Consider the following 12312-nt stretch of genomic DNA (forward strand, 5'->3'; position numbering starts at 1 on the left):
AAGAAAGATTTTGCACTTAGCCTTGTTTTTAACCATTTAAGCCCCATTATCCACATGCAAATTCTCCAAACTCATCTCCATGCATTTCCTTACAGAATTAGTTGAGAGAATTTGTTCAAAGATCAAAGCATTTTCTCTTAGGTGATCATTTTATTTATTCTCATAAACTTTCTTTTTATTATCTATTAATATTGTTGGGAGAAAATTGATGTTGGTCACTCTTGAGGCTTAAAGGGTTAAAGTGAGGGTTTTTGGAACTTGAGATCCCATGTTATAATTTGGGGACTGCATCAACTTGTGCTTATTCAGTTGTTGGCGAGGTGCAAAGAAAGTCATTTTTACAGTTTGCCATTCGGGCAAGCTGAAGCTAACATATCATTTCAACTAGCCCCAAAAACGTTTTGATGAGCAGATTAATTTCACAGTTCTTCTGTAATCTGAATTCCTCAAAAAACGTCACAAGTTTGCCCGTCGGGCAAGTTAATAACAGAATTAACTAGCCTGATAGCAAAATCCACTAGCCCCGGGCTATCGGACACTACTTTCTTTGCATGCTGTATTGGGATGACTGATAAAATCAAAATGTGATAAAATTTATTCACTATCTTATTGTTCACTTGGCTTAAGCAACGGGTTGAACAGAGAAATAAAATAAAAATATCGTTATTTCTGTTTTTAGCAGATTTATTTAATTTTTGTATTGCAATATTAATATTTTTTAAGGTTTGTTAACGACATGTTTCTGCCCATGTACAAGTTTTCAGAGACTTTTTTTTTTGACATAAAGAATTGATTATAATACCACAGGACTTGTTAATGTTCCATTTTCAAACTGATTATGAGAGGAAATCAGTGCGGATGGAGAAAATAGTAGAGGAATGAAAGATATGCTGCCATTTGACCAACACTGAAAAAGAAATAAACAATGTTTCTCTTCAACACTTTAAAAATCATAAGCTATTCCACTTTAATAGGTTACAACCGGGAAAAAATGTATGATGAAATCGTTTTATTAAAACTACCATCACCCTAGGCTCAATTTCCGCCATCTCCAGGGTCCGGTCTTTGATCAGTGAGGGCTCATTTTCCCAAGCAGCGGCTGGTAATTGAGCCTACCATAAACCTTTAGTGTAGTTTAAACCTTAGTATGATTGATAAATTTGAATAATAAATGTGAATGAATTCTGGTATTTGTAGAATAATAGCATCAACATGTAATATATAATGGCCTATTATAACTGAAATCAAAACCGAAGGAATTGTAAAGTTCTCAGTGAACTCAGGTATTTACAACTCAAAGAATTAATGAAATTCACATCATGACTGCAAATGCTTTTAATACTTTTATTATAACCATTATTATTTTATCCAAGTTGATAAGCCATACTTACAATAGTAAGAAGTGCTCCTTTTTTGAAGTCTTGCTGGAAAGTGACCAGCTGTGGAATTGTATTTGGAGGTCCCCTTACAAAGCCACTGCAGGTTTGAAAGAAAAAAAAGCAATAATATGATTATGTGCACTTACCAAGCAAAGTGCAAGAGCTGAAAAGTGTGCTTAGAAATGCCATTATAATAATTTTATTACCTGGGCATGATTTCAAATGTTGGTTCCAGTCTTGTTTTAAATAGGGCAACAAGTTCTTGAGCTGGTTTGTCTTCACCTGTGGAAATCATGTAGTATCAAAAAAAAAGTTTTACAAAGTGCAGCTAAGTTTATTGGAAACTGCAATATTTCAGGCAGTGGTAGGACTACATGCAGAGAGTGGCAGGGGGTCCTTGGGTTTCACTTGACTTGAGTTCAACTTTCCAAATGTTAAAGACCTACAAGGACAGGAACCAGGCCTATGTGGCCAGCATTAAAAGGGGAAGGGAAATGGGGCCAATTTCCCCCCCCCCCCCCTTGCACGCCCCTCCCACTTTTCACACCCAAATTCCCCCTTTCCCTCCATCTTTAATGTTTTAAATATAGCTGTGAAAGATTTGACTACTGGGGAAAAAATCACTTTAGCAGTGACGTTTTACCATTTTCCAGACTAATCTTCTTCCAGACCTTTTGAGACTTGAAAGACTGTTTTTGAGATTTCAAAACCCTGTATGACTTTACACACTCCACATCTAAGTTAGCATCTTCATTACCTTGAAAAATAACTGCCAGTCTTTCACCTAAAGGATCCCAAGCCATGGAGCGAACACACCCTCCAGTTGTCACAGACTCATCATCTCTTTCCCAGGAGTGAGGTGTCAAATCAGTGCATCTCACAGCTAATCTTGCACCCTTTGCCATTGAAGAAGTGTTTTCCTTGTCACCTGAAATCATAACATTATGTCAAAATGCTTTTCAGTCAGCCAGACTAAGTTGTTACATTTTCACTACGTTGCAACTTCCCAGCTTGTCAGATGTGAGTCAGTAAAGATATTCTGGATATTTTTCAATTTACTGGTGCCTAAATTCAAGCCCAAGTGTTGGTTACAGAAGCCTTGGGTAAGTGCAATAACTACTACTCCTGATGCACTATGAAATTCCCACTTCCCACATTTACAAGGCAAATTGAAAGAGACTCTACCAGTCTATCAGATTACCCTTGAGGTTTTATTTCGGGCATCTCTTCAATACTTTCTCCTATCATATGGCAAGATAAAGCGAATCCTGTTTTCAGATTCTCTTCGCGACTGGGCTACCCAAGCAGGCAAGATGGACCTATCTTTCCTGAGTTAGTCCCTCAAGAAAAAGTTCTCTTTTTGGAATTGATAATAAATTAATGCTTCATTGACCAAGCTTGTTCATTAAAGATGGCTGGATATTGGCCTTGTTCCTTTTCAGCATTTTTATTGACCTCGATTTTGTCTTGAGGTCCATGAATAAGCAAAAAATAAGAACTTGGCCAATATTAAGCCACCTTGACCCCAAGCCAATAACCCTACTTAGTCGAATAACCCACAATCTAACTTAAGAGAGGTTTTTGAAGCAGGGGTGAGCATTTTTCTCTCACATAACAACACCATACAAAGATCTGCGGGTACATCGAGTAAAAATATATATATATAAAAGTATGAACCTACCAACATCTTGAAATTGAAGGGAATAAAGTGCTGCATCATTAGCCACAGAAAACACAAGAACCTTTCCATTAGGACTCCAACATGCTGCCTGCAGTAAAATGTACCATCATGAGGAGTAAGGACACAACAGCTGCTTCAGCAGGGTACTGTATCACACTTTTCCCTCTTTCCCTCATAAGGCAGTTTATAGTAACAACAGCCAAGATTTTTCAGAGGTATGCACAATTTTCCAAATCCACCTGCTTTCCACCCTCCCTTAAAATCCCAAATCTTTTTCAGGTTCCTCGACTAAAGGTAAAGTCACCTAGCGAGCCTTTGTGTTTTTACTGTATTGTGAAAGAGATAAGGCCTCAAAGACCAGTTTTATGATTTTTGATTTTTATTACCATCCTCAGGACACCAAAGCTGCTTGTGCCATGGTACAGCAAGAGCTGTTTTCCCTTTATCCCTTTAAGTTCCTAGAGTGACAAACATCAATTTTCTCCTGATAATCTCAATACATGATCAAGAGATTAGGTTGTGAGAATTAATCCAATAATCACCTGAGGGAAAATGCTTTGATCTTTTATCAAATTCTCTCAACTTATTCTTTATGGAGATGAACAGAGACCAGTTTGGAGAATTTGAATGTGTATATTGGGGCTTGAAGGGTGAACCGGCTCCTATGAGACAGGTCATAGAACTCACAGCTGGCATATTATTTGTTAATTTAACAACTTGGAAGTTAACCTATTGTGGTTATTTTAACCTATAAATCACCTGATCTTCCTTGCTCTGAAATTAATAAGAGTTTAATACCTGGCAAGTCCCAGCCAAGTTTGACCATTTATCACAGGTCCATGTCTGAGTCTCCCAAACCCTGTGAATTAAATTATAAAACTTTTTTTAAGCTTGGATCATCTATATGTCAGTATTAAGCACTGACATAAATAGCAAATATCAATATCAGTGCTATATAAGTTTTATCAATATCATTGCCCCTGCAGGGATTTTGTCCAGAAGGCGAAATCCCGAGGAAGTACTCTAGTAACTCGCGCGTATATTAAGGAAAGTACTTACAGTTGAAATATACAGTCATACAGTCAATATAGAAAAAATCTCGATTTGCTTAAACAGGGGCCATGGGTTAGGATGACGTAAAGGTAGAAAATCCCGCAGGGACCGCTCAGGTAGATTTTGTGACATTTATACAAGTGCAGTCATACTTCGATACTCTTTTGCATAATGCAGTGACATTCTGTGGAGCAGTTGTTTTGAAAGTTATGGACCAAAAGACACTCGTTAAGCGCAGATGAGGTTATAAGGTGCATTCAACTGTGTATATATATATACTTGGAGAGTTTGCCAGACACGAGTTCACAAATCTTTGATTTATATTGGAAACCTTGTCAGACACTCTTTTTGGCTCTCTCTTTGACTGGAGTAAGACTCAGCCTCAAACAAGCAAGACGAGTGAACAACGGCTAGCTTATCACTAGCAGAACGATGGACGATTACAGAAATTCGCCGACAATCAAATTCTGTGCTGACTTATTCCCTGCTCATAGGTGTCCTTCCATTATAAAGTTTCAAATAAGACTAGAATACGCAAGGGTGAATTGATCAAACATCCTTTTAATTTCTAAGGCTTACTCTCCGGCAAATAAAATGAACTGGATGTAAAAAGTGAAAGAGAAATAGCGAAATATTCAACTTCTTATTATGGTTAAGAATAAACTATTCTCGAAACTGAGAATGTTTTGATCAAAGCTGTGTGTAAATCAAGCTGAAAATATGCATGGAACCTTGCGTTACCTGTATTTATCTCACCTATTGTATGGAATATGTGCGAAAATCTTCATTGTGAATCGGTATATTATACTATTGACCGACAATATACAGAACGGGGGCAGCTGTAGTGTCAACTATTACTAGCTAGATCATAATCATTATCATTACGTAACCATTATTATTCCTCTAGAGCTCAAAACTAAAATTTTATCCCCCACGCACCCCCCCCCCCCCCCCCCACACACACACACACACACACACTAATTAACCATTCACCACTACATAATCACAGATTGACACAGTCCCTAGAACATGGGTGTGGCACAAGACATTATAAACAAAGTTTTACATGAGGAATTCAATTTTATCTCGAAGATTTGGTGACCAGCGTAAGGGAGACAGAGAGATTTGTGTAGTTTCTGGAAGACTACTGGGGTCAATTTAATAAAACTTTTACAAGTGTAATTTACAAGAGGCAGCCATTGTTTTGGAGTCTGAAAACAAAAGGCAGACCCATAAATTACACTTGTGAAAGTTTTATTAAATTGACCCCTGGATGACCAGGGAGAGTTTACATGTATGAAAATATGGAGTTACTATGCCGTCTATTCCAAAGCTAAGGTAGGTAGGTATCGCTATCACACATGTTGTAATAGTAAGGAGAGTCCATTTCCCGTGAGCGAGGACCTTCCCCTCCCAACCCCACTCTTTACTCTTGAGTTGAGAGAGCTTGTTCGAAGGCTTAAGAGTCCACAACTTCCTTATAATATATATAGTTATATTTCACAATATGAAAATTGTCCCACCTGAACAAGCTGGAAGGTGTTGCAGCAAACAGATTCCTCTCATCCGGTGACCAAGCAGTTAATGTGACTCCACCCCCTGCTCTGTATAAAGGTGTAGCAGACTCCAAGGAGATGTCCCATACCTGTACGTCAGAAACAAATAACAAGTACTGTTATGTAAATATCAAGTAATAAAAGTTTATCATGGATGAAATACAATGAAGGGGAAACACATAATAACCTTGTGACTTCCACAACACAACCAATTTAATAATGAAATTACTGCTGCAATTATTGCAGCAGCAATTTTAATATGTTTACACAGGAACACCCTGCAACAAGATCATTTACATCTAACACAGGGTAACCATCAAGCACCAATAAAGGCAAAACCACGGCAACAAAGCAGTGAGGACTGTAGCCAGATCTTAGGTAGACCTGGATCAGTAAAATCTTGAATGCCAAGTTAAAAAACTGTGAAATGATCCTTATGGAAAGAAGAGTTGGAGAGAAAAAAAAAATAAAGAAATGGTAAAGTGTATTTGCCTGAGTTTGGTTTGCATACAACTCTCACATAATTATGTAAATGTTTATCTTGTACATTTATTTGTATTCATTTTCATTTTTTAGCCTCAGTTCCTCAGTTGAAGGTTGTGTGGCAAACCAAAATATTAGACAAACACACTCTTCAATTTTTCATTTCTTCAGATGTTTTTCTCTCTCCCTCATCTTGCCATAAGGATGAGTTAACAGTGTTTTTAAACTTTGCAACCATCCGGCAGCTGCTGCATAATTTGCACAGGAAATCTAAAAATTGTGCTACACAAAATAATGATTGCATAGGAAAACCTACCATCAGATCAAGTTGCTTTTATTAAAAAAAACTAATTATAGTGGAGGTAATAATGTACATTATTTTTGTAATCCTCTTGATAATTTTTCAAGACACCTACCATTAAGTTACTGTCCGCTGGAGACCCAGACACTAGTAGCTGTCCACTAGGACTCCAAGAAACAGTCGTTACTGGTGTGTGGCCTGGATAGGTTAGATGACGAACAGAACTACTGCCCAGTCTGCACAAGGAAAACAAATCAAATACAGAATAAGAGAAATTAAAATTTATGACTAGTTGGTTGATATTTTAATTCACTTGGCTAGATGCAATTTATAAGCTCAGTGGGTTACACCTGAGACAATACTAGTTTGTTTCCCATACTCATCTTCAGCACATGGCCTCACCAGACTATCAGACATCTACCCACAGACCTCCAGATCTCTTCCTTAGTGAGTTATTATAAGAAGAAAAATGCTTTTCTAGTCTACACTCTATGCTTTCATGAAACTTTTCATGACAAATGGTGTTTACAAAGAATTCAGCAAACCAAGAATGTCTTAGAATACAGTTTTCTTAAACACTGGCTAAACTCTGTTCAAACAACTGGCCCTTACTGTATAATTATTATGATAAACATCAAACAAGCTGATGTACAAGTACTAACCTGACAACTGGTGATGAAGGGTCGACAGTCCAAACAAAAAGACCATTATCACATCCAACCACTAACACTGACCCTGATAATGGTCTGCAATTACAAGAGAATAATTTTTTAACTTTCATTTAATTTTAATATATTATTTATTAATAATTATTAAAATAATTAATGCACTACAGTTGAACCTCCATGTTGTCAACCTCTTCTCCTTTCCTTCTTCCCCTTTCATGACGCTAAGTGAAAGAAATATGTACAAAATAATAAACCTGACAGCCAGATTAGCCTGAGAAAACAGCGGACATTTGGTGATGCTAAGTACTACTGGTTTCCCCATCAAAATTAATGAAGTCTGACAAACACACACAGAAATTCCATGATGATGTGTCACTACCCAGATCTGGGCAGTTCTTCTGATTGGTTGAATCAAATTTCCCACGCGGCACGACCAATCAGAAGCACTACCCAGATCTGGGTAATGACACGTTACAGTATGGAATTTCGGAGCTCGTTTCTCAGACGTCATTTGGCGGGGAAACCAGTGGTAGCGTTGCCAAATGTCGGCTTTTTTCTCAGGCTACAGCCAGATTACATAAGTGTATTGTGCTTCCTGAAATCTAAGAAATGGCCATTTAACCATCCTTCTGACATGTCACATTTTATAATATTTCTGTTTTCGTTGATACCTTAATAATATTACATTTGCTTAAATTGTCTAAAGTAACTAGTGTTAGTCTGTGAATTGTGAAATAATTTTTTTCTGTTCCTTTCTTGACCCTCTTGAGTATTGCTATCGGCATAGTTGATGTAATAGAGTTAACGTGTTCAAATTCCTTCAAAAATTTGTGATAAACATCAATAAAATACAAATTTAAAAGACAATCTCTTGTAAGTGACCAGCTCCCATAAGCCATCAACTGTCCAAAACCATGGATGTCTCAGGACCTCTTCTTGAAAGAGACTCCTGTGGTTTGATTCTCATCAGTAACCACCTCTCGTACAGTGTGTATCCAACCAAAAAGTCTTTGCATTTGGGTGGTTGCTTACGAGAGGTTTGACGGCATACTGTAAGTTAATAATTTTATAATGTAGGGTCTTTGTAATAGATAATTTCTTTATTGTAATATGCCACAGTACTCAACACAGTGAAAGGGGATGAAACAGGACTTCTGTTGCAATAGTAATATTGATATCAACCCCCCCCCCCCGCCCATAATTTTAACCACCCAGCCCATGAGTGGTTGTAACACACCACTGGGGTCTATGCCCCCTACTCTTTACAAACAACAGTGTGGGTTCTTCTACGTCCCACAAGAATCAGAACAGTGAAAGGAGCTGAGTCTATGATTTTTCGTCCTTATCTAAGAAATCTAGAACGACCGAACTATTTGTAGATGTCACAACAAAGGTAGCACACTCTCCGCAATTACTTTAAGACCCTGAGTATTGGTCTGGCCAGGGCTAACTGGATGGTGATAACAACTGCAAAAGCTAGAATCCAATAACTAAAAGAATCTAATAGTCAAAGGCAAACTTTTACAATCCCAGTTTTAAGAAGTGGGAATGAACATTCAATGCTTACCTCCATGCAACGCAACTGACTGCTTTTTGTTGTTTATGCTTCAGTAAAGGAATTAAATCACTGTTGAGGTAATCAAGGATATCACATTACATAGCTGCTTGTCAGAAATGGCGGAATTTCAAGTTTCAAGCCCTGTTGCAAGTCTGACTGCGCATAAGAAGTGGTACATTCTATGAACCTCTTCAGCGTACAAAGAAAGTCGAGTCTGATAGCACAAAGCCAGGGGATTTTGCTGTTGGCCTATTGAACTCTGTTTTTAACTTCCCTGATAGGCAAGTGAAATTTTTTAGGGAATTCCAGTTACAGACGTAAGTCAGTAATCAATAATGCTCAACAAAATTTTGGGGGGGGCTACTTTAAATGAACTCACTACAGCTTGCAAGTTGTAAAACACAGTTTCTTTGCACCCTGCTCCTTTAACAGAATTAAATTTTGGGCAAAAGAATTTTTAATTGGATTATTAATTTTAAACAAAATAACCCAGTCAAAGTACATCTCACACAGTTACGCTGGTAATGGTTAAAAATTACTAGGTATGTTAATAACAAGAAAAGATCATAATTATTATAATTTACTCCATACCTGGATAATGTATGCACCTGGACTGAATCATCCTGAAAAAAAAAATTATGTTACGACTGCAATCCAATTGCAATTACCAGTACTCTTTGAATACTGACAGTGCAACACCACTGTAACAAGGCTGATTTAATCATAAACGAATGATTTAAAATCGTCTACTTAATCTACTTCCTACTAATAATAAAGACATTATCAGGGCTTGAAAACAAGTTCCAGCTCACTTGATCAAAATTTGATTGACACCAAAAAAAAAAAAATTGATCAACACCTATCCCTCTAACCATTATCACAGAACATCTCTGAGTAATAATGGTAATAGGAATGAGTGGAGTCCAATTTGGTCTGTAATCATACAAGTGATTAACAAAATAGGACGACCATGTAGCGGGAGTTCGATTTGTTTAATCACGAGTATGATTAGAGACCAAACTGGACAACACAAAGTTTTCTTACCAATGATAAATTAATCATAACTATAACAAAATTTGTTATACTTCAGGCTTTTTTCTAATTAAAACCCAACAAATTGTGAGAGTTTTTTTGCTAGCAGTGAAGATAAGCCATTTTTACGCACACATGCAATGGCACGTACTGTCCTATTAGTGCTGACATCAGGACGTACAGTTGATTGCCGATCAAATTTAAGAATTTTGTTACAGTTACGATAATTATGAACTACACAAGACCCTAATAATATTACCTGCCAGGCTATGACAAATTTGGCCACATGAGGATGCCAAGCAAAAGCCCTTATGGGTGAATTTTCCCTACAAAGTAAACGATACACACAACATAGGGACATTTGGATTATTAAAAATAAGGTGGGTGTTAAGAACGGGTAACATTTTGCCCGTTAGAGTACATGATTAAGGGCAAAAGACACTTTTATTACTGTTTCTCTATCAGCTGACCTATGTGACATGTATTTTAGACCCGCTGTTAAAATCGTAATTACTGGTATGATGTAATGATGTAATTTATATAAACCATGTGGACATTAAGGTACTGGCATGCCCCTTTTTTTTCTTTTGCCTGTTTGTGAGTTTTCTTGGTGTAGCATGTTACTCCTTAGATACTTTGCCTAAGAGCTGACAAAGTTTAAGGCATTGATCTTTTACTTTTCACCAATCTGCATGCTGGTGGTTACACATTCTGCAAAACCAAGAAACTAATTTATTTTGTCATAATTACCAAGATGACACCAGAGAGAAGGCACTAATCATTTCTTCTCTTGACATCTGAAAACAAAAAAAGACAAAACTAATGAAATAATTGCAGTTAATTAAATATTTCATTAATTCTGCACAGAATTGAAAACAAAACTAAATGACATAAACAAAACTTCTGGCATGATAATAGATCAAAACAACTGGAAATTGAAATGAATGGCACCACTTACATTTAAATGGGGAAATATTCTTCCATAAAGTGAAGAAAACCATGTAAGAACAGCATCTGTGCCTCCACTTAAATACCACAACCATGATGGAACTTTGAGAAAACATTGGAATAAGATAGCAGTATTAAGGGACTTGTTTCAATTTCAAATGTTTCTACCACCCTATCTACAGATCCCACTCAACCATCACCAACATTTTTCTTGGAATGATCAAGTCAGTATGACAGATACTTGAAATTGACGCTCACAGCCATGTGTTGCATGGATTTGCCGGCAGGGAGGGGATTTCCCCCAGCTACCATGTGCATAACTGCCATAAACCCTCCCTACCTTTATACATATAGGAAACAAAGGAGAAGGTCCAGACCAAAAGAATTCCTAGCTGTTCAGTTCCCACCTACTAATTGCATATACTCGGCAACGTGAAATCTAAGTGACAGCCCTGAGTCGCAGCTGGCTACAGTAAAAGCCTGGAGAAACACGCGAAGGCAGCCATTTAAGCAAGGGAAATTATTAACCGACTAATCATCACAGGTGGCAACCATGCATATCTCGGAGTCCTCACCAGATGGGAGCTGCTAGATGAACAGGTCTCACCACCCAGGGAAATAAATATGGCTGAAAAAGCCAGGTAATTTGCTGGTTCTTAGCTTACCTTCATCTTTGTTTTTCTTGACCTCCAGAAGCATTTCTGAGAAACCTTTAGAATGCCTGTAAGTCGTAGGAATCAAGAACATGCATGATTAACAAAAATAAAGTCTCTTGATATTTTAGGTTCTCTCTATTACGGCTATGTCGATGGAATACACTATTTTTCTGTTGTAAGTCAACACTGATTTCAGGTTAGATTTTTTCCTACGTAGACTAGCTGATTATGATAAATAAGCTGATGGAATTAAGTTATTTTTTCCATTCCATACCCATCACAGCAGCAGTCCTCCACCCCCCCCCCCACCCCCTAGGGTGGAGAGTTTTACCAAAATCTTACCCCTGGCCAGTCTTCAGAAAATTAGTTAATTTCAATCGAGGTCACATCACATCTAACAATGACCAGTGATGACACTGTTTCCCATCACAATCTCTGAGGAATTGCCAGGCTAATTGACCAGCTGCTGTGGAAATTGGTTGAGTCTGTACATAAATTATCTTACATCACTCACCACGTGTTGATCAGCTTTTTATAAACACTTTCGTCCTTTTGTACAAATGGGCACCATTCTTGATCAGTTGATTTCGAAAGACTTTTCCCACCATTTTTACCATTTGTTGTGTTTATATTGATTGTGGGGTAACTAAGGCCCTGTTACGGATTAAAATGTTAAAAAGAAATACAATGAAATGGTTCGTACAGGAAGCCAACGCGCAAACTAAAGGCATGTAACAGACAGCTAGATACTGTAAAAGTCTGACCACTCATCACCTGAGTTGCTGGAACATATTTTGACACATCTGCAGTTTCAGAACTCTCAGAAATTAGCCTTGCATTAAATTCACACAACGTTATTTCTCCATCTGAAGGTGGAGGCGGAAAGACAGACAAGCACGACATTCAGAGCTCTTTTGTCGTCGATACGTTCCTTCTTTCAAAGATGGCGGAAATGGCGGGAGGTATTTTCTGCCAGGCGTTACCGCCTTATAAACAA

At 37.6% G+C, this 12312-nt stretch overlaps 1 protein-coding gene across 1 annotated transcript; it reads right to left on the reverse strand.

The window, feature by feature from the left end:
* Positions 1-470: 470 nt before the first annotated feature.
* On the reverse strand, positions 471-12262 carry LOC140929265 (aladin-like). The gene is made up of 17 exons (XM_073379069.1): positions 12090-12262; positions 11830-11969; positions 11325-11380; positions 10670-10761; positions 10462-10508; positions 9971-10037; positions 9271-9302; positions 8689-8748; positions 7116-7199; positions 6569-6689; positions 5637-5758; positions 3859-3919; positions 3061-3148; positions 2137-2307; positions 1586-1661; positions 1392-1476; positions 471-907 (listed from the first exon to the last, which is right to left on the reverse strand). The coding sequence occupies exons 1-17, from the start codon at positions 12216-12218 to the stop codon at positions 794-796; spliced, it is 1545 nt and encodes a 514-aa protein (XP_073235170.1). The 5' UTR covers positions 12219-12262; the 3' UTR covers positions 471-793.
* Positions 12263-12312: the final 50 nt, after the last annotated feature.

Source organism: Porites lutea, chromosome 3 (genome assembly GCF_958299795.1).
Source record: "Porites lutea chromosome 3, jaPorLute2.1, whole genome shotgun sequence".
Taxonomy (NCBI): Eukaryota; Metazoa; Cnidaria; class Anthozoa; order Scleractinia; family Poritidae; genus Porites; species Porites lutea.

Coding starts and splice junctions, on each gene's coding strand:
- LOC140929265 (XM_073379069.1), bottom strand. CDS start 12,218: ATGTCGTGCTTGTCTGTCTTTCCGCCTCCACCTTCAGATGGAGAAATA. Junction 10,762..11,324: donor CAAGAAAAACAAAGATGAAG/GTAAGCTAAGAA, acceptor GTTTTCTCAAAG/TTCCATCATGGTTGTGGTAT. Junction 3,149..3,858: donor ACTTGGCTGGGACTTGCCAG/GTATTAAACTCT, acceptor ATTTTACTGCAG/GCAGCATGTTGGAGTCCTAA.